The sequence below is a fragment of the Quercus robur genome, chromosome 8 (assembly GCF_932294415.1).
Source record: "Quercus robur chromosome 8, dhQueRobu3.1, whole genome shotgun sequence".
Classification (NCBI taxonomy): Eukaryota; Viridiplantae; Streptophyta; class Magnoliopsida; order Fagales; family Fagaceae; genus Quercus; species Quercus robur.
Genome location: NC_065541.1, coordinates 23509603 through 23531148, shown reverse-complemented (window position 1 = coordinate 23531148; position 21546 = coordinate 23509603). Strand labels below are relative to the sequence as shown.

Genomic DNA, 21546 nt, shown 5'->3' with positions numbered 1-21546 from the left:
CTAAAATCGAAACAATATGCGATGGGACATCTTCTATCCATACTTGAAAATCTGATATGCGTAATGCATTTTTCGGCAGACTATGAGCAACCCTATTGTCGTTTCTCTTAACATGAGAATACAACAATCGTTCAAAACTATTAGCAACCCTTTTCACATCATCTACCAGTAGACCTATTGGAGATAGGCTACACTCTGTTGACTTCAAACCTTTAATCTGACCGAGAGAATCTCCTTCGAGAGTAGCTCTTTGAAAACCCAACTCACGCGCAAATGTCACTGCCTTCAGAGCAGCCAGCGCCTCAACCTCATCAGGCTTGTAAGCTTGATGAATTTTTTCTGAACAAGAAGCCATCACAACTCCATTATTATCCCGAATTACCACTATTGCCGCCACTTGAAATTGATTTCCCTTGGAATATTTTTTCAAGGCATTAATTGGATTAACTCCAATTGTACATGCTAGCTGGCTGGTAGACTCCAAATTGGGTGTAACAATTCTTGCCAATAATAACTCTTCATTATTATTTATATTTGCCAAAAACGTATCCTCCTGTAATACCTCCACCGAAATAGAAGGTGTATTAATTGAGTTGGACTTATTGCTAATTGGCGTGGACTTTGGCAGCACTAAATCCTCAATAATTGCAGACACTGAAGCCCAATCCAGCTGCGTGGCTGAGGGCAGCATTAATGAGGGCGTTACTCCAGGAGTTGTAACTGAAGTAACGTTCCTCCAACTTCATCTATAACATTTGAAAAATTGCTACCAAGTGAAATTTTGAAAATTTAGCTTTCAAGCTTTTCAAGTTGCCACATTATATTGATTGACACAATTGATGGATTAACTTCTCACTTATTTTATAAACATCTAAATTTGCAAACATCTATAATAATGACTACAAATTATTGCACATGGTGTTATTGTATTAAAGTGTTACAATATATACAAAACATACAACAATGTCATCTGAAAAGAACAAAATCCTATAGCAATAACAATGTTGACCCCCCTAAAATAAAATCCAAGAGTCGCCATGCAAAAAATGCCAAAATCCAAACAAAACCGTAGAAAAAAATACAGCATCACATTCATTTTAAAATACATATGAAAGTTCATCATAGTAATTAAAAATTTCCCAAGAGTGAAACTCTAAACATCACAAAAGTACCCAATCAATAAACTTGCAAACTGGGATGAACAAAATAGGGATGAATAGTAAAGTTGCAAAGTAAACACACTCTAAACATCACATAATATTATCATCACTTTGCATCCACCCTAACCACTTAGTCTTGGCACTTGAAAATGTGGACGTTTAACACAACACCGTCCCTCATAATCAGCTCAAATACGCAAACATCTCCTACTTGCAAACTATTTTCCCTCACAAACGCAGACCAACCAGCTGATACGACACATGATGAACCCCCACTTCGTTCATAAATGTATAGCTTCACAGGCCATAATCGGTCCACAATCTGGAGCTTGACAGGGAGTATACTTGCTTTGGTGTAGTCCTTGGTAAACCCGTCTCTTGGTAAGTAGTTGATAATGTGTTGGGGTAAACTCTGTACAAGGAACAATAATAGATATTTAACAAATATATTCCAGCAACAAGTATCTAATTGATCTACATCTTTTCACCTAAAAACACAAATAAGAACAAATCATTACCAACAAAATGTCCAGCCACAAGTATCTAGTGTGACAATCTTTCTAATTGATCTATGAAAAATGACAGTTAATGGGAGTTGCATTTCTAAATTACAAAAATATTCCATTTTACTGAAGCTAAAAGCTTACCGCACGATCCTTGCCATTAATGTAGGATGGACGCATGGTAACAGTGAAAAGGGGATTTTCTGATTTAAAAGCATTGGCTATAACAAGATTTTTAGCTACACCACCGTCTTTCTTAGGATGGGCTGATCCTGAAAGAAGTTGAAAATACGAAGTCATGCACATAAAATTAATAGAGCAGAAGCTAAACAAATCAAGCAGTTGCTTACAAAAGTGTAACATTCAAACCTGAACCCTCTCCCCTATAAAAGTGTTTGATGATTTCAACAGAGCTGTCATCACTCTCATCATCTTCGATCCTATGATGTACATGTTGTTCGTCGTCTAAAGTATAGTCTATTTCTGTTGCAGTGGCATCAAATATGAGTACATGAAACTGTGAATTTCCTTCATATTTGAAAACCAGCAAGTGCCCCACGGCTACACCATGAGAGCTTGCAAATTCGGACCAACCATTTTGAAACCAAACCCCCCCAGCATGTTGTGCCAACTTGACTTTCCATTTTCTACCATTTGGAATAGTGAGAAAGGCCATATCTGACAGGTCCACTCCAAATTTCTGCACGAACTTATCTGGAATCCGCTGTAAAAAGAATCTCCATAACATAAATGCAGGCTAGGGAAATAAACACATGCAATCAATCCTTATACACAATGCTAGAAAATAAAAGTTTGAATGACCCTCTTATACTTCTTAGTTACAGCCCCCCACCCCCACACAAAAAAGAAAAGAAAATCAAACAAAATAAAATGTAATCCTGCAACATATTGACGTTATATTTAATAGCTATAACAGTAACAACTCTTATGAATTTTGAAACCAATTTATACAACCTAATCTTATAACCAAAATAACCATCAACCTCTACACTTTTACATTTCTCTGTTGTTGTTGAAATGTAAAAAATTTTGGGGAAATGTTGTACATTTGACAGGTCCACTGCAAAAGAATATATATTAAACTGTGAATTTCCTTCATATTTTTCCTCAATCTCTACCATGCGCTTATATCCCTGTTCCATTTTTTGTTCATATCTACTTGTACGATGCAAAAGTACTCTGTTATGTGACTGTGTTCTTCTTAAAGTGTAACCTACGTATTGCAAAATGAAAGTTTTTCTGACTACATGTAACAAATGTACATATTTCAACAATCACAAATAAAGAAGATGAAGTGTTCGAAGTGTATTAGCATATGATTTTCAGACAATGATAGAATTTATAAATTTGAGCATACTTACAAGCTTTCCTTCCTGAACAGCATTCTGCAGAATAATCTTGAAAAAGTGTGGGGACCGATCAGCAGGACCATCGTCGTTGTCTCTCCGCCATTGAGAAGCCATTGTTCTGGTTCTCCAAACTTTCGCTGAGAAGAAGTTGAACAGTTGCTGCTTCGTACGTTTGAGCACTAAATAGTGGGTTGGTCATACACATAACCCGACTATTTAGAAATCGAGTTATGTGTACTGGGACTAAAAGGAGTCCATGCTGTGCGCAGTGTATCTCAGAGGAATCCATGTTGTGTGTGGTGGTTTGGAAGTCCATTTGAAGTAACTCGATATCCTGAACATCAGGTTAAAGTAGAATTACTCGATATCCAAGAAATCGAGTTATATGGGACTAACTCGCTTATAAAGAAATCGAGTTAAGTTACATGGGAAATTGGGAATAACTCGGCAACAATTGTAGACAACGGTCTTCAACGTATCTCGATTCTAAATATATCGAGTTCCTCTCAACAGAACTCGGTAACCACTAAATCGAGTTACGTTGACTGGGCTTCCTGAGCCAGCCCAGATAGTTGGACTGGTCCAGAGGCAGTCCAAGAGGAATCTAAGTGGAGACAACGGCCTTCAACGTATCTCGATTCTATATAGATCGAGTTACTCTCAACATAACTCGGTTACGACGAAATCGAGTTAAGTTGACTGGCCTTCCTGAGCCAGCCCAGATAGTTGGACTGGTCCAGAGGCAGTCCAAGAGGAATCTAAGTGGAGACAACGGCCTTCAACGTATCTCGATTCTATATAGATCGAGTTACTCTCAACATAACTCGGTTACGACGAAATCGAGTTAAGTTGACTGGGCTTCCTGAGCCAGCCCAGATAGTTGGACTGGTCCAGAGGCAGTCCAAGAGGAATCTAAGTGGAGACAACGGTCTTCAACGTATCTCGATTCTATATATATCGAGTTACTCTCGACATAACTCGGTAAGGATGAAATCGAGTTAAGTTCACTGGGCTTCCAGCCCAGATATTTGGACTGGTGCCAGAGGCAGTCCAAGAGGAATCTAAGTGGAGACAACGGTCTTCAACGTATCTCGATTCTATATATATCGAGTTACTCTCAACATAACTCGGTAAGGATGAAATCGAGTTAAGTTGACTGGGCTTCCTACACCAGCCCAGATATTTGGACTGGTCCAGATACAGTCCAAGAGGAATCTCCAACGTAACTCGGTACCCTATAAATCGAGTTATGTTGAAGGTAACTCGGATATCTAGAAATCGAGTAACTCAGATACTTGACAATTGAGAGTGGATACAGTCGTAGGGGGTTGAAAATGGACTGCAACGTAACTCGTTATCTAGAAAATCGAGTTTCATTTAGTATAACCTTTCTACTTGTAGTTTTGCTTGCTACTTGCACTGTTCACACGCATTCAGTAACGTGCTTATTCATGGTTAAAGTGGACCTGCTGACAACCATGCTGTGAACAACAAGTCATCCATACAAATCATAACCAACCACATCCATCAGTAACATTCCCCCATTTGCATTACGCGAATGAAAAAATCATCCATATATACAAGCTTATTTGTAAGTAAAGAGCCTCTAAAGCTTTAATCAGTTGATGTACAAAAATAAAAAGTTCCATTTCTGCATTTTAAACAGTCATAGCAATTGTAAGTTGAAACTTGGACAGCATCCGCCAACAATGGTTTTAGGCAAACATGGAGTCATAGCATTTGAGTGACACCTTCTTTTTGTTCTTTTCAGAAGTTGCCTCCTTTCTGAGGAGTAGCCAACACAGAAATTAGTATACAACCCATGGTAATCAATAAATTGAATTGACAAATATAGAAGAGCATTCAAGCTTGCCTGCTTAAATGAGGAGCATCTACAGTTACACCTTGCGGATTGAATACAAATCTGCAGCAAAACATATACAGTTAGGGAAATAGAGACCTCATGAATACTAGAATATGTACACCACAAACAATAAGATTGAAAGAATACTACAAATTACTGCCCACATCTTAATTATAACTCATATAATGTAATATCTAAACATGTAAAGAAGAATAACTTATGATACCCCCTTGTTACTAAGATTTGTAATTCTTACCTGCTACATAGCACCATGGCTTGTTGAAGCCACATTTCGAGTTGGACATGTACGACGGTTATGACCCTCTTGGCGACACAACCCACACTTCAACTTTGGTCCATTCTCAATCCACAATGAGGTTGGCAACTCCCTATCCTCGTCATCCATCTCATTGCGGATTCTCGTGGACTTGGGCCGACCTTTTTCACGGATCAACCGCTGGTTTGGCATTACGGTTCTCCTTTCTGCTGGCTCCGGCCATTCTAACCTATCTTTTAGTGGTTGGAATATAGGCTCATAGCTGTGATAGTGTTCTTCAAGGCGGTAGAAATGATCCATATACTCAGTGGCATCATGGTTGTGTTTGGCACAAACTGCTATCAAGTGGGAACAAGGGATCTTGTTTGCTTCCCATTTGCCGCACGTGCATGTCATGTCTATGAGGGAAACCCTATGGGTGTGATCTCCCCCGCCAGTGTTCAACAGTGAAGACTGTGTCTCCACTGTATATAACCGTTGTTGCGCACTCATCCTTCTAACAATATGGAGCTTCGCCTTCTCTTGATTTTCCTCGAACTTGTCATAGGCATATTTGCACCACACTTGCCCCTCTTCCAACTTCTCTAGGGTTTTGTTTCGACGTTCGTCAAAGTATGAGTTCACCTTGTAAAATGTAAACTTCACCATTGCAGTTATGGGCAAGCTACGTGCGCCCTTAAGTACCCCATTGAAGCACTCTGACAGGTTGGTTGTCATTGCCCCATATCGGTGCCCATGGTCGTGTACAAGTGTCCACTTTTCTTGATTTACCTCCTTAAGATAGTCGTACGCAGCCGGGTTGACATTCTTGATGCAATCCATGGTGTTCTCAAACTTCCTAACTTGATTCGCAGTTGCTGCGTTCCATACCAAGTTCTTCAAGGCCACACTATTGAAGTTAGTGTTAACATTGCTTACTAAATGGCGGAGGCAATACCGGTGATGGGTTAAGGGCGGTTGCAAGTAGCCCCTAGTGGTGTCATCGAAGCATGATTGTATCCCACGATGCCTGTCGGATATTATACACAAATTGGTGCGGTCTGTAACATAGGTCAACAGGCATGCCAAGAACCATCCCCATGTCTCCGTGCTCTCGCTTTCGACAACGGCAAATGCGAGTGGATAAACCTCGTTGTTACCATCTGTTGCCATTGCTATCAACAGCTTTCCTTTGTACTTGCCATAAAGGTGCGTTGCATCTATGCTTATCACCGGCCTGCAATGCCTAAACCCTCTAATACACGGACCGAAAGCCCAAAACGCGGAGTTGAATATACAAGTCCCCGGGACATTGGGGTCACACTTTAGTGTGGTCACAATATCCGGATCTGCATCAGACAATGCAGCTAGAAATCGTGGCAATTCTGCGTACGACTCGTCAAAATCCCCGTAAATACGTGCAACTGCCTTCTGTTTGGCTTCCCAAACATTGTACATAGTTACATCATGCCCATGCCTTGCATGCAACATACTACGCAAGTCCCTTACCTTTCGGGTTAGGTCTTCCCGTACATACTTCTCAAGTGCAATGGAGATGAACTTTGAATCCATCATCCGCCCATCAGTTGGTAGCTGGAGGGATGAGCAACTATGGGGACCCTTACATGTACTGATAACCCACATCCCGTGCTTCTTGCTGCAATTGGCCCGAATTGACCACAGACATGCCTCATTCTTACACCGCACTACCAGCCTATTGGTGTCAGACTTGATGACCTTGTATTGCTTGTTATGCTCCACAGAGTAGAGGGTCAACACATATTGAACAGAGGCTTTATTCTTGAATAGCATCCCCCTTGCTGGGTGGTCATCTTTATGCCAACTTGTAAGATGTCCTGTACCCAATGCAGGTGATGGGTCATTAATATTGTCCCATGTGTTTGATGTGAACCATTCTGGGATAGGAACTGTTGTAAGGCAATCTTCCTCGTTATTTTCAATCAGTGGTACATCTAAGACCTCCGCGTCGTCCACTGGTCCATCTGTATCAATGAACTCTTCATACACATCTCGGCTGGCATCAATATCAATTCCCCCGTCCATATCAGCTTGGACATGCTCATATGTGTGAGTAGACCCTCCCACATCATGTGTATTGGTGGCGCCCACCACTTCGGTGTTGTCCAAATGATCTATTGCACATGGTTGATTATTGTAGGGGAAAGGCGTGGCATAGGCAAAGGGAGGATGCACGTCAACCGACAATGAGTGTGGCTCTTCCACCCCACTGGCATGCTGTGAACTTACACTACCATGGAACCCAACAGCCTCAACAGTTACATACAAGTCAGACGCTATGAACTGGGGGGTCCGCTTAATCACTGCCCACATCATGTCCACGTCAGCATCGCAACCCAACAGATTTGAGTTGTAGACAACCTGAGTACTCACAAGTATCTGGGGGGCACGGTACACAATGGATATCTTATGTGACTCCTTGTCCAACCGTAGAGCTTCCATTATCTTCCGGTGCATTTTTCTCAAGTGTGTTCCCCATTTCAACTCAATGAACTTCTGCTTCACTGACTCGCCTTTATAGGACAGCCCATGCAAGTCATGGAAATACTGTTCCCCATCATAGTAAACGTAGAAGCAGTGACGACCCATGGCAGACCTGGATAAGGACAATTAATTGTGGTTATCATGCAGAAGATAGGGGGTTATGTTAATGCAACAGTAATTACTCTTTTACAGATGCACTATGATGCTATCCTAATTATAGGTGTACACACTTGATTCGTTTGAACACAAACATTGGCCTTTTAGGGGAGACGTGCCACAACAAAGAATTAGGGTGTTTGTAAACTCGCTTGGTAAGGATGCAATATGGAGTAGGAAAATGCAAACATGGTCAGCAAAACTTGTTCACCTCGCAGGCTTTCTTTTTCAGAACCCACACAGCAAAGACTTTCAGAACTGAAAGAGCCATACAATTTAAACCTCAGTATACATTACACATCATTAGTGTGTAGTTACGAATGAATGCATATGTCATCATATGAATTCACCGTACAATGTTTGTTTATATATATGTTTATTTAGAATGATTATATACATATTTCCCAAAAGAGTTCTCAAAAAAAAGTATTATATACATTACTATATAAAACTCGACATATTTAGGAACAATATGTATACAATGTCACTATCACACACACATACACACATATAAGATTATTCTCACATAAGTCATAAGAGCACACAATAATTAATCGTTTCTTGGACAATTTTTTGCAGGATTTTCAATGCACTAACAGTTTTTGCAATTCCTAACAAAAATGTTTCAAAAAATTGGTGCCCTAAGCACATACATTATATGTAAACATACCTATACATGTGTGTGTGTGTATATATATATATATATATACATGTGATCATATATGGGTAGGTAGCTTTGTTTATATTTACATATATTTGCATATACATACATACATACATGTATATATATATATATTTCCCCTTATATGTGTGTGTGTGTGTATGTGTGTGTATATATATATACATATATTTGGGAATGCCACATATACATCTTATTATATGGGTAAGTACGTTTGTCTATATATACATATATCTATACAATGTTTTCTTTATGTATATATATACACACACATAATGTCAGAATAAGACAGTTGTAGAAAGCAATCCAAACCCTTAAGTAGTTATGTAAGTCAATCCATTTATAAGTAGTTATGTAAGTGAATATATACCTGTCAGGGAAGATGTGCCAGAACAAAGAAGAAGGGGACCACAGCAACAGCACGCCTGGTGAGGATGCAATAATGACAAGGAAAATGGCAGAAGAGTTAGCAAACTTTGTTCACCTCATAGGCTTTCTTTTTCAGAGACCAGACAGTGAAGGTTTTCAACACAGATAGAGCCAGACACGTGCATGGATTCTGAAATGTGGGGAGGGGGACAACATGACTCGATATTAAGTACATCGATTTTATATAAAACTCGATACCACATAAATCGAGTTACTGTTGACAAGACGTATTGAAATGACGGCATTTCAGAAACTCGGTTAATGAGAAGTCGAGTTACATGTAACTCCGCATGCTATAACTCGATTTCTATGGAATCGAGTTGTGGCCCCATTTCCACTACAAAAGCTCACTTCACACGTTAGAAGGTGCAGCCATGTTATTCTAGTGCAAAGAGTTCCCACCATTGCGTTTTTGTAGAGCAGGATGGGACGAACCTATGTTGTGTTTAACGGTCGTGTTCCAGGCATATACGACAGTTGGCTAGATGCGAGTAGACAAGTTCATAAATTCCCAAACGCCAATCACAAATCATATAAAGATCGAAGGGAAGCCGAAGCTGCATACATGGAGTATTTGCATGGTAATGGTATGGGCGTGCATGGTGGTGTGTCTACGTCGTGGGAAACTCCAAACATATCAACCTCAACTCCACCTAGCACTTCTCAAAGCGAAGGAACCAACTATGGCAGTGGAGACATTAGGCACACTTTGTTAAGGTATCAGTTGGAAGTTGCCATTGAGGAGCGTGACCACGCAAGGAGGATCGCAACGTTGAGTGCAAACATGTTGAATGAAGTGGTGGCTCACGTTGTGGGGGATGATGAAGTTGATGCACCCACGAGACAACGTACGGATGCATGAATGCAAAAGTACGACTTCTTGTTGTGGTATTTAGTAAGATATGTATACTTCCAAGTACCATCTGTTGTCATGTGTGCTTTAAGTAGAAGTGTCATCGTTTTCCAATTGTTTCACTGACAGATATGTATATATGGAAAAATAACCTTATTATTTTTGTTTTTGGACTACTTTGGTCTTATTCGGTCCATTATATCTACTTTGGTCTTATTCGGTCCACTGTGGTTTCTAGGAAAATCGGTGTACTACATTCTATTTACTCTATTTGATCCTATTCAGTCACCTTTGGTCGTACCCCGTCTATTTGATTCACTGCAGTCCATTATTGTGTACTTACAAAATACTACATCAGCCTATACACAATGAGCCACGATTAACGAATGTACATGACGTAAAAAACAACAATGAATTGCATAACCTCTACATGAACGATTTGGAAATCCTCCTCGTTGGAGGATTCACTGCAATCCATACCAATCAAAGAAAATTCAAAGTTTAAAAAAGCTAGGATTGGAATTATTCATACATGATAAATCGTCCAACATTAGAAAATTATCTAAATTCTTCAAGTCAATACAATGAGCCTATACACAATGAGCCACGATTAACGAATGTACATGACGTAAAAAACAACAATGAATTGCATAACCTCTACATGAACGATTTGGAAATCCTCCTCGTTGGAGGATTCACTGCAATCCATACCAATCAAAGAAAATTCAAAGTTTAAAAAAGCTAGGATTGGAATTATTCATACATGATAAATCGTCCAACATTAGAAAATTATCTAAATTCTTCAAGTCAATTCTGAAAATTTTAATAGCCACAATATAGAAAGTCCAGAACAAAATGACCATGAATAAAAATTGACACCAACCAACTAAAAAAACAAATAACACAGCTATATAAAGGTTCTTGAATCCCAAACACAGTAAATAAAACCCTAAAATTATGATGTACCTTGTAGTATTATTCTGAATTAGAAAAAAAATGAACACTTAAAATTTAAAAGTTACGTAATCTCGTGAACATTACATGGAATACTACAGGTTTCAATAGATACATTACAATGGTCCCTCTAGCTAGCTCCACTGGACAAAACAGGTTCATCTCTATGAGAGTGGTCTTGCCATTGCCAATTCTGCCAACAATACGTATTTTGTGCCCTTCCTCAAATGTGCAACTGATCCCCCTCAGAACAAGTGCATCAGCCTATATTTGATCTGTTTTATCAATGATATATAAAGCCATATTATAAAGCCAAGTTTGAAGCAAATAACACAACTCTCAATCATGTGAAGATAAATAGAAAACCAGTCAGATTGGTAATGAATGCCAAAGCATTAGTCCGCTTAGATAAAGTCCGGAAGAACTTCAAATCAAGAATGCTTGCACTTCCGTCAAAAGTGCAAGCATTCCTTTCCCACTAAATACTCCACAAGAGACAAACTCAGTATCATCATGTCTAAATTTTTTAGCAATCAAACCATGTAAAGCACTAAACATATGAGGATTACCCATGTCAACAGTTTGGTCAATTAATGCCAACTTATACATCAGAAGTCTTATTAAATGCTTCTTCCACTTCTAACTTATAGGAAGCTCAAAGAAAATATGTTTGATGATCACCAAACAGACATGTAAGAAGAAAATTTTACAGCATCGTTAGTTTGCAAAATCTACAATTATTTTCATTCCCACATGATTTCAACACATTGCAGATAAGGATATATATATATATATATATATATAAAGCACAATGAAGGCAAATAAATGGAAAAAATACCTGTATGCCCAACAAAAGTATGTGTACATTTGCTTCCTCTCCAAAGTTTTAAAGTTGTATCACTTGAACCTAAAATCGTGGTAGCATAAAAATGAACCCCATAAGTTCATAGTGAAAGACATTCGTAGTTGATAATGCATTCCAATCTGATGTAACCAATTCCAACTACCAACAAAATCTAAAACAATATCTAGCAGAACAGTCATCTACTTAATCATATTATACCTGTAACAAGCTCGCCTGAAGGCAGCTTTATGAGTGCTTGGATTGCTGCCTTATGAGCCTCCCAGGATTCTGAAGGTTGGCCACTTCTCCAACGTCTTAATGTGCTGTGGTGAAGGAGACATTAGATACTAACCGAAAATTATTGAGAAAAATGCATATACCTTTGTAAGCATAGATAATAATTCAAACCCAAAAAACGGCAATACACAAACAATAAAAGTAACATTCAAACAGTATGCAAATTTTTCATTAATGCCTCCATCATTTCATTAAAGCAAATGATGGACAAGATTTGATTCATTGGCCAATGACACACACAACATATATATATATATATATATACTGAAAATCATAAAATAAGAAGGCTAATTGATGAAAAAATCAATAATCAATTAAATGTTTCTCATTGGGTTCCCAATTTGCTACCAAAATGAAAAGGTAATATATACAATGATAAATAACAATTACAAACCCCAAGAAGCAAAAGGAACAAAACATGCACACATAACTAAGATTTTTGCCGTTTTCAGCTTTGGGTAAGTTATATTGTGAGCTGCTCTAGAACAATGCTAGAAAAAAATATAAATTCTATTCTCCAAAGTTCCTACTAACGAACTTGTAATCAAATGTACACAGATCTAATCATTCTAGAGAGGAGGGGATTTAAAGGAGATTAAAATTAATAAAATGGGAAGGAGGATGTACCAATCTAGGAATTGTAGGGAAGGCGAATCAGAAAATTAGGAGAGAGACACATACCTAGCCAAGCATTGTAGAGACTCGGATAAATGATTTGCTACAAAGGAGTTGGTTCTGCCATTGATCCGCATAAACTTCGTCATCAAACTCTTTTACAGAAAGTATCAAATTACTTCTTCTTGCTTATCAACAATACCACACATTTGTTTCTCACAAAACTAACAAAAATAAAAAAACAAATTACTCTCTTACAACCCACTTTACTGTAGCTAACAACATACAAAAACACAAGAAAGTTTGGCTTCAAATGAATACCAATCCAGACATTTGTCAAATTGCAATCAAAACTCCAAGTGCAGAAAAACTTCCTAATACATCAATAAATACAATACGCCTTATGGGTTTTCTCCAAAATATCAATTTCTTGACAACAAACACATTGACAGCCAGTATTCTCCCCAAGCAATGATCCAGAAATAGATGCACAGCCACCAAGATTCTCCCCAATTAGTAGAACATTTTGCATGCTTATTCCAGTCACCTATACACATGAAGAATAAGCACACAAGGACAATCCAGCTCAATGGCCTTTTCGTGTCCACCATTGCAGTTAGGTCTAAAAAAAAAAATACGACTTTAGAAGAAAAGTGAAACGTAACTATGCAGTCACCTATAGGTAGGAAGTATAAGCATACACTAAGGCATTTAATGATCTTTTCGTTTCCGCCCATATGCCCTGACAGGTCTAATCTTACCTGTTTCATCAGACACAACAGCATAATTAAATTAACATAATCAATCAAATGCACAGTACAAGTAGCTCAAGAAGATGGGAAGTGTAGACGAAGTACATACCATCACCGGTCCCGCAATCGGGAGCATGCGCACGCGGGCGTCGCGATCTCCGCAAAGCCTCCACCGGCTCAATGTCCTCAGCCGGTATCTGCTCAATCTGTACAGCCTCTCCGTGGGCGGTTTGAGATGGAGCTGACATGGTGGGGTCCACTTGCACTAGAGGTGGGGTGGGCATGCCTGGTGTGGGGACAAATATGCATCCACCATCATGGGCAGATCCACTGAAAACTGGGGGCGACATACGAGGAGGGCCCTCAAAGTCCGTGCTAGCACCATGGGATGTAGTGTGGGCTGGAACAGTGCCCTGATGATCGACGCTATGGGATGGCCCAGCACCATCGCCAGGCGTGCATCGCGGTGTCCTGCCGTCGTCATCAGACAGTACCCAATCAGTGCCAAGCCATGCCTCTTCTACACCCTCCTCATTCCCTTCCTCGTAGATGGGAGCCGACTCGGTCGTACGGCTGCGACCAGCTTGACCACCTCCACGATGTCCACCCCCACGAGACCCACCACGTTGCCCGCCACGAACTGGGGCCTGTCTATCAATGTCAACTGCTTCTGCAAGCGCATTCGCCAATTTAAGTCGGCCTAGCTCCTCCACAAGCTCTAGTGTAAATGTAAGGTCAGTGTGCATGTCAGAACCTTCATCGCACCTCGGTATAGACCTAATCATCGTCCGAACCTACAAAACAAGGGCGTCATAAAAGCAAGAACGCAAGTATGATGCAAAACTTGGATAAATCTGTTCCAAAATCAAAAGAAAAAGTAGCAAACATAGCTAATGAAATCCTTATATTACTTATAATTATGAAGCATCTTTAAAAAGACAGTGTATAAAAATAGGGGTTGGCCCCCCCTGTGCAAGAATTTATAGTTCCAACCCAACACTCAAGAGGTTGTATGTTTCCTGTTATGTTTATCGTTACGCAATCTAAACATTGAGATAATACTTCTAAAAAACACGTATAGTTGGTTGTACATAAGTTCAATCTTAGCATAAGTGAAAATATCAGAATTTCACTTCTGTATCTAGGCTTCACGAGATTTACAACTCCATTAATATCACATTGCAATCAGGACACATATTTTGAAGTTATTATTTCCTAACGTACACGCCCAAATCAAATGAATTGAAAATATCAAACGCAAGCTTCAAGTTTCAATTAAGGGAAGTACCAAAAACTTAGAACATATATCATACTTGAATCTAGTATAAATGCACATCTCCTTGCTGCATACTTGCAAGATTTTAAATGACCTTTAAGCTGTTGGGAATTGCATTCTACCAACAGTTTAGTAAGGGACTTCCCAATCCTAGAGGTAATATCTATCAAGGAATATGTAATACATTAATCAGTCCTGGAGGAAAGGCTATCTAAACTATCATGAAATGCGAATTTATCACTACTACACAGAGTTGCACCGTCCATTTTAAAGTACAAGCCAACCAAAAACAAAAAAAAATTAAAAAAAATTAAAATAAAATACAATAAAACCCAACCCAACCTACCCTTTTTAAAAGTTGAATGTAATTATATGAACAAAGGTGTGGTCATCATTAGTCATTGCCCATTAACCATTCCTCATGCAAACAAATTGGATCAAGACAAATTCAGTTTGTTATGAACAACTTAAATCATGCAGTATTTTGACTTTAAAACATAATGACATGTCATGCAGTATTTTTTCACTTTAAAACAACATGACAGAGAAACTTATAGAGATGTAACAACAATAACTATTGTGGACTTCAAAATATGCATGATAAATCTGCTGAGGATATTTAATCCAACAATGGTTTCATCCATAAAATAGGAATTGTTGCCTCACCATGAGTTCCCAATACGCAGACTCTGGTGTTATGTACCGCCTTGTGTGGCGATTGTACCACATCATGTACTCAACGAGATACGTATCATCATCGTCTAGGAGATTGGACCCGCGAACTACATTCACTCGGTTGGCCCATTGCCGAATAAAGGGATCATGTTCTACCTCCCAGTTCTTCTCCCATTTACCCTGAAGGGATATCTTGTGAAGGGTAGTCGACGTATCCACGACACTTGGAACTGGTTGCTTCATCCCAAACTGACGGAGGACTCGCTCAGGATGATGCCACTCCACTATCCAAAAGAATATCAACGGCACCTCGGCCCTCCAAATATGCTGCCCAGCAGTGCAATACGCAGGTAGGGAGCCTAGCGTATGCGTGTACGGCTCCCATACAATCTGCATAAGTAGATTATGTTTGTGATAGTGAGACATCATACTAATTTAACATTATGTAGGTGATATGTAATATGCAAAGCATGGAATTTCTAGCTTCTAGTCGTACACAAAATCTTCAGGGATTATTGGGCAGAAACTAAAAGAACAACAAAATTGACCTGCAAAAAATATTAAAAGATCTAGGTTGTTCATGTCCACCATTTTCAGCCCCATGTTCATATGCTGGACAGGGTTCAAAGCTAACTGACACCATCAAATACTAGGGTTTTCAATCTGAACCAAACTTAGAGGAGGGTACTACAGCATCCTTATGGCTGTAAGATGAATCCAAGTTGATGATTTCGCAAAATCTTTTTATCGTAATAGAAATATTGTGCTACATTAATTGCATTAGTCATTAACAATGTTTCAATGAATGAGAACAAAATGACTATTATAAGGTCTACTGAAGACATTGCATTTCAAGTACCACTTTATATTGCAAGAAATGGAAGCTATGTAAATTATTACATGGTATAATCCTCATCAAATACTGTTATTATATTTCTATGTAAATATATATTTCTTATAAATTTTAGTGTTGGAAATTACGTAAGCCTTTTAGTTATCTCAAACTAATCATGTCAATGTCTAAAATTACATTCCTCTTGAAGAATATGGTGATCAGCATATTTTGCACGCTTCTAAAATTATATGAATAAAGTACTCGTTAATAATCCATAGCTTTTAATAATTTTAGGACTATTAAGGCAGCTAAAGTGGGGACAACTTAAGGAGTTGCATGCTGCAATTAAATTGTGCTCTCCAACTTTGGTGCAAGGAGCACGAACTAACTTTTCATTTAGGTCAACAACAAGAGGTAATGTGTCAAGCGTCTTTATGTTTTCTCATATATCACTGATTAACAATTATTTGTTTCTTTAAACTTAGGCCATTGTTTTCCAAGAAGACAATCGAGGCTGTGCATATTCAAAATATACCACTTGAATACGTAAATCGAAGTCAAACAGTATTCTACTAGACTGTAAAAATATAACCTTCAATTCAGCAAAGGTAATTTATAACGTACAATGTAACAATGTTTTTTGCATCACAATAACAATTTTTGTAATCCTGGATACCCCTATGTTAGAAGAAGAAATACTAAATTGTCTACTTATTAGGCAGAGCAATAACTATGGTTTTAAGCTCATAACATTTTATTAATTAATTACAAGTGATTTCACAAGCTTAATTACAAACCGTACAAGCTTAAATTACAAACCACCTGCAGCACCAGTGGCACCAATGAATTGTAAAGAGCTTAGATTCACATTGACTACCTATGAAAACACCATCAACTAGAACATCCCAAACAGATGTTTAGATAACATAAAAGTTTATATTAACCTTAGATGGTCACTTAATACTAAATATTGCTATGTTCTGTCACAGGGGTAGTGAAATGCATAAACTCCAAACATTAGTAAGTTTTTGAAGGCAAAGCAACAATTGAGACTATCTTCGGTGCTCACTCTGGCATCCTAAACAACCCCAAATCTCACAAAGGGTTTAACCTATACCCTGGACTCTCGAGTTCCTACTGGGAGGGCACTAATGGCTTTGTATTTTGGAAATTTCACAGTGTGGACCCAAGCAATGACAACCATCCAGCATTGGACAAGGACAAGCTATGGCAATGGCTTAGCCTATGGTCACTCTATGACATTCAAGTCAGAGTAACTCCATCCTTTAGTTTGCTTAATTTCAAATTTCAATGAAAGCCAGAGAAGTGATCATGTGTTTTACGGGCCAATGATCAATAATGTCATCATTCCCTCTGTTTCTGTACTTAGGCCAAAAATGCAAACTTGGGTTATATTTTTGCTCTCATGTCATGATTACACAATAATTAGATAAAATTTTCGTAGTTTAACATTTGCAGCTTTCCCAACGTTCTAAATTTAAAGAATTTTATCATTTTATGAGATTTAACAGCCAACTATATTACAACAGTGAAGAGCAGCTCTAACTCAGCAAATTTAATTCAACGAAAATCTGGAATATAATTGTGGTAATATCTAAGTCAACCACCAAAACTATAGCGAATCCAGAAGGTGTGAAATATTAATAAGCTTCAACAGTTCTAAAAAAAATTTCTATTTTAAAGCTTTAATATTGAAGTATAACAACTATCAAAGATTCAAACTCTCTCTAAAAGAATTATGAGCACAAGTCTGGGCTAACCTGTTGAGCAAGACTCCAAAACGCATGTAAAGAAGCAGAAAGTGCAAAAACAACGAAGAAGACAGTGAAGCAGAATTCACACAAGGATTAGGGAAAGAAAAAAATTTGGACCATTTCTCGATTTATGCGTGTCATCCTTGCGCAGGGGCCATGCGTTTTGAAAATATCATTTGTATTCTAATATGCCTTGATTCCCTTGTTCTGAAAAGACCCATATTTGTCAAGTTTATAGTTAGAAATTTGTTGTTTAGAATTTAATTGACCATGCTGGTTCTGCGTTTACAATCATTCGCCTTATATAAAGTCTTAAGAAATATTGTTTTGAAATTTTTTAGTTCATTTTCATAGCAGGCTAAAAGTTCTATTTTCTCATGTTAAGTAGGTTGAAACGGTGTATAATAACATAATCAGAAAATGAACACAAACTTTTGATTCAGTTAGTAGCTGGAAAGAATTTAAAGATGTCATCGTCAGTTTCGAAGATGCATCATTAAAATCAAATGAATTACTTGAGCACACAAATACAACCAAAGACAAATCTGATCATCTTTGGTATACTATTAGGTAAATTCATTTCTCATTGAATTATAACCAATTACATAATCCAATATGTGCGTCTTCTCTTCATTGCATCAGCTTAATGACATTTGTAACAATTGGTGGAGTTTTTGTTTTTTGGTTGCAACACAAGTTTGAACTCACTGCCTTGCACTAAACGAAGACTTCATGCTCAATGTTTTGCGCATGTTGCACATGCTTCAAACATCTTGGAAAAGGGACAATTTATTCTGTGTTTTTTTTTTTTTTTTTTCCGTGTAAATCACAAACGTTTCCGTACATAATGAAGAATATAGCCAAATTCTACTTTATATATATATGACTAAATTTATATATAACCCATTGATTTAACCCAACTTAACCTGAGTCATGTTAGTTGGGTTGCATTGGAAAAAACCCTTCAATCCAACCCAATTTGGAAAAAACCCTTTGATTTAACATTCAAGAATTTTTTACTTTTGTTTTACTTTATGTAAGGACGAGCAAGTATTCATGCAGGTGCTACAAATGGAAGTTCTAATGTGAAGTACTTCACGATGGACATTCCAATTGAGTTAAATGATGGGATGGAAATCCAAGTACCAAACAAAATGATTGGATGGTATTATGAAATCAACTCATTCCTACAACAATCCAAGAATTCAAAATAATATAAAATTGAGGGAAACGAAAATAAAAGCATGTGCGGTGCATTTGAGGAAAACGTGCTCGGCCCGTAGTTATAAGAATTGAGGGAAACGTGGTCATAAGAATTCAAACTAAATTAACCGAATACCTGCTCGGCCCGTACTGTAGCCAGTGACGCCCGGTACGCAGCAAGGACGTGTGTGGCATGCTCTGCGGTGCATTTTGGCCCGCTCCACCTACCAAACATGAGATGTCGACAAATGCTCATTACTGAACCTTACATTTAACAAACTTTGCTTTTATATTTCACATCCATATACTAAGCATTGATAAGTTTCTTTCGTTTGTTAGTTTGGCATACTTTTAATTATATGAAAGAGACAAATAACGAGAACTCAATGAACGTACCTAATGGCAAGGGGCCCTGAGTGCACTGGCGGTAGAGGCGGCCTCACAACAGGGCATAATTGTGGGAACCTTGAATAGGCCCATAGCTGCACCAACAAGAGTGCTCCTCCAATCTGCATCGCATCCTTCTTCGATGCACCACAAAGTTGCCTATACAGCCAGGCCAATGCTGCACTACCCCAGCTATACCGTCTCGCATTGCTGACTGGGTTGAGCAACTGCAGAGGCAGCAGTGAGACCCGGTCCGCAGACCTGTCCATGAACAAGAGGGCCCCCATCCGTACAAGTAGGTGGTAGCGGGCATATTGCTGCACGACTTCGTCAGCAGCGTCCACAACTAAGGGAGCGGCAAACTGTGCATCAAGCCAGGTGTATCTTATCCTCGCCCCAGCAAGGGTAGACTTGTTTGAGTTTGGTATCGGGGGTGGAGGTTTATGGCCCAACAACTGTTCGCACAGCTCACTCCATTTGTAGTCTGTCTTCCCAGTGACAGGCAACCCATCCACCGGAAGCCCCAGCATCACCTCCATATCTTGCAAGGTGATACCCATTTCTCCATGGGGTAAGTGGAACGTGTGCGTCTCCGGACGCCACCGCTCAACCAACGCCGTGATCAAGGCGTGGTCGACCTCCATATCAGGAACCTTGAATAAACCAGTCAACCCTGCTGCATCTATGTGTTGCATGATACGTGGATCTAACCCACCCTGTGGCAATACACATTTACGGCGTCGAACCTTTATCATGCCAGGCGCCTCTTGCACACGGACGAGTATTCTGTTAGGAGATTAAACACGAGGTAATTATAAAACAAACATGTATTAATAATACTACTACATACCTCGTCAGCGGCGCACCTCCAAAGTGGACTTGACCGATGATTCGGCTGCTGGGCCAACTGGGTATCCACATCGGGTCCAGGCCGCACTCTATCTAGTGCCTGCATATCTGACATGGCAGCAAATACATTGTTAGCAATTTTCTAACAAGTAAACCACATTTAATATAAAATAAAAGCATAGATTCAGTAAGACATTATATTTTGAGCACAAGATTTTCAACATCACTTCTTAAATAAATAAGAACTTGCCATAAAAAAAATTATTTCAGAACTATTTAAATCACTTCTTAAAGCTTCGGATAATTATTAATTAACTATTTCTGAAAATATAAGTTATAACACCACTCGATTTGCCAAAACCCCTCATCAAAACCCCAAGCACATTTAAACTCATTAATGAGAAAATCATCATTGCAGCATATAAAAGACAACAAAATTCTCATCTTCATTAGTAAATTTACTACTTCCTTAAGTTTCAACAAAATAATCAAAATCCCACACAAAACGCAACCTAACATTAACCAACGTCAGAAAATATTTCAGAGGGAGAGGACCGTACCTGTAATCAGCGGCGGCGGGAACCAACGACGACTGATGGAGACTCGAGGAAGAGTGGGGAAGCCTGATCGCAGAGCGAGAGAGACAGAGTGTGGAGAGAGAGTGATGGCAGAGAGCGAGGGAAAGAGAGTGTACAGAGAGAGTGAGTGACTGAATAGCGTTGTGAGACGTTAGGGTCCTATTGATTCAAACCGCTGAACATAACTCGATTTCCAGTTTCCCGAGTTATGGCCGTCTACACAAACATTTTTTTATTCGGGAAAATTCGAAAGGTCAGACTAACTCGACTATAATAATATCGAGTTATTCATTAAAACTCGATTTCTATATTGTCGAGTTACAAAAGAGGGGCAATTCCCTATTTAGTTTCAGAAAGAGGGCAAACGAATGTTTAATTTCGAGAAAAAGGGTATTTGCCCATTTTCTCCCTTAATATCATCTACAAAGTTGAATGCATGCAATATTGCTATCGTGTTCATCTATTCCGGTTTCACTCAAAACCAATAATATTTGTGAAGAAAATAGGTCCTCAAAAACCAAAGTGAGCATGTAATTCATATTTAGTGGAGGAGGTTGATCAGCACAAATCAAGGTCATTTGATTGTCAATGTCAAAATAAAATTTTCAATTCCTTAAAACCAAAAGGGGCAGATGCCTTTCTTTGTGCAAAATTATCAATGTTACTCGACCTCATGATTTACTGTCAATTGAATGACAACTATCTGTTTAGTA

The 21546-nt window shown here is 38.7% G+C and overlaps 4 protein-coding genes and 1 pseudogene across 7 annotated transcripts; all 5 read right to left on the bottom strand.

Annotated features, from left to right (window-relative positions):
• Positions 1 to 1290: 1290 nt before the first annotated feature.
• LOC126696062 (B3 domain-containing protein At4g01580-like) lies at positions 1291 to 3147 on the bottom strand. The gene is made up of 4 exons (XM_050392846.1): positions 3046 to 3147; positions 2033 to 2387; positions 1808 to 1935; positions 1291 to 1572 (listed from the first exon to the last, which is right to left on the bottom strand). Exons 1-4 carry the CDS (start codon positions 3145 to 3147, stop codon positions 1291 to 1293), a joined length of 867 nt encoding a protein of 288 aa, XP_050248803.1.
• Positions 3148 to 5430: 2283 nt separating this feature from the next.
• LOC126696061 (uncharacterized) lies at positions 5431 to 7781 on the bottom strand. Its single transcript, XM_050392845.1, has 2 exons — positions 5511 to 7781; positions 5431 to 5436 (listed from the first exon to the last, which is right to left on the bottom strand). Exons 1-2 carry the CDS (start codon positions 7779 to 7781, stop codon positions 5431 to 5433), a joined length of 2277 nt encoding a protein of 758 aa, XP_050248802.1.
• Positions 7782 to 10932: 3151 nt separating this feature from the next.
• LOC126695033 (uncharacterized) lies at positions 10933 to 13110 on the bottom strand. Of its 3 annotated transcripts, none has more exons than XM_050391641.1 (4): positions 12570 to 13107; positions 11811 to 11914; positions 11586 to 11654; positions 10933 to 11011 (listed from the first exon to the last, which is right to left on the bottom strand). In XM_050391641.1, the coding sequence occupies exons 1-4, from the start codon at positions 12650 to 12652 to the stop codon at positions 11007 to 11009; spliced, it is 261 nt and encodes an 86-aa protein (XP_050247598.1). In that variant the 5' UTR covers positions 12653 to 13107; the 3' UTR covers positions 10933 to 11006. The 3 variants fall into 3 exon arrangements, with proteins under 3 accessions (XP_050247598.1, XP_050247597.1, XP_050247596.1); XM_050391640.1 differs by having other exon boundaries at positions 10933 to 11022; positions 12570 to 13105; XM_050391639.1 differs by lacking the exon at positions 10933 to 11011 and adding an exon at positions 11185 to 11225 and having other exon boundaries at positions 12570 to 13110.
• On the bottom strand, positions 12812 to 20167 carry LOC126695032 (serine/threonine-protein phosphatase 7 long form homolog). 2 transcript variants are annotated; one of them, XM_050391638.1, is made up of 6 exons: positions 19416 to 20167; positions 19156 to 19243; positions 15198 to 15596; positions 13365 to 14049; positions 13205 to 13264; positions 12812 to 13125 (listed from the first exon to the last, which is right to left on the bottom strand). In XM_050391638.1, exons 1-5 carry the CDS (start codon positions 20159 to 20161, stop codon positions 13215 to 13217), a joined length of 1968 nt encoding a protein of 655 aa, XP_050247595.1. In that variant the 5' UTR covers positions 20162 to 20167; the 3' UTR covers positions 12812 to 13125; positions 13205 to 13214. The 2 variants fall into 2 exon arrangements, with proteins under 2 accessions (XP_050247595.1, XP_050247594.1); XM_050391637.1 differs by having other exon boundaries at positions 12812 to 13264.
• On the bottom strand, positions 17922 to 18032 carry LOC126697998 (U6 spliceosomal RNA; annotated as a pseudogene).
• Positions 20168 to 21546: the final 1379 nt, after the last annotated feature.

Coding starts and splice junctions, on each gene's coding strand:
- LOC126696062 (XM_050392846.1), bottom strand. CDS start 3,147: ATGGCTTCTCAATGGCGGAGAGACAACGACGATGGTCCTGCTGATCGG. Junction 2,388..3,045: donor CTGTTCAGGAAGGAAAGCTT/GTAAGTATGCTC, acceptor TTCTTTTTACAG/CGGATTCCAGATAAGTTCGT. Junction 1,573..1,807: donor TTAATGGCAAGGATCGTGCG/GTAAGCTTTTAG, acceptor TTCCTTGTACAG/AGTTTACCCCAACACATTAT.
- LOC126696061 (XM_050392845.1), bottom strand. CDS start 7,781: ATGGGTCGTCACTGCTTCTACGTTTACTATGATGGGGAACAGTATTTC.
- LOC126695033 (XM_050391639.1), bottom strand. CDS start 12,652: ATGACGAAGTTTATGCGGATCAATGGCAGAACCAACTCCTTTGTAGCA. Junction 11,915..12,569: donor TCTCTACAATGCTTGGCTAG/GTATGTGTCTCT, acceptor CCTTCACCACAG/CACATTAAGACGTTGGAGAA. Junction 11,226..11,585: donor TACTTTTGTTGGGCATACAG/GTATTTTTTCCA, acceptor TGGAGTATTTAG/TGGGAAAGGAATGCTTGCAC.
- LOC126695032 (XM_050391637.1), bottom strand. CDS start 20,161: ATGATAAAGGTTCGACGCCGTAAATGTGTATTGCCACAGGGTGGGTTA. Junction 15,597..19,155: donor CTACAGTACGGGCCGAGCAG/GTATTCGGTTAA, acceptor CTACTTATGCAG/ATTGTATGGGAGCCGTACAC. Junction 14,050..15,197: donor CTGCGTATTGGGAACTCATG/GTGAGGCAACAA, acceptor CTTGTTTTGTAG/GTTCGGACGATGATTAGGTC.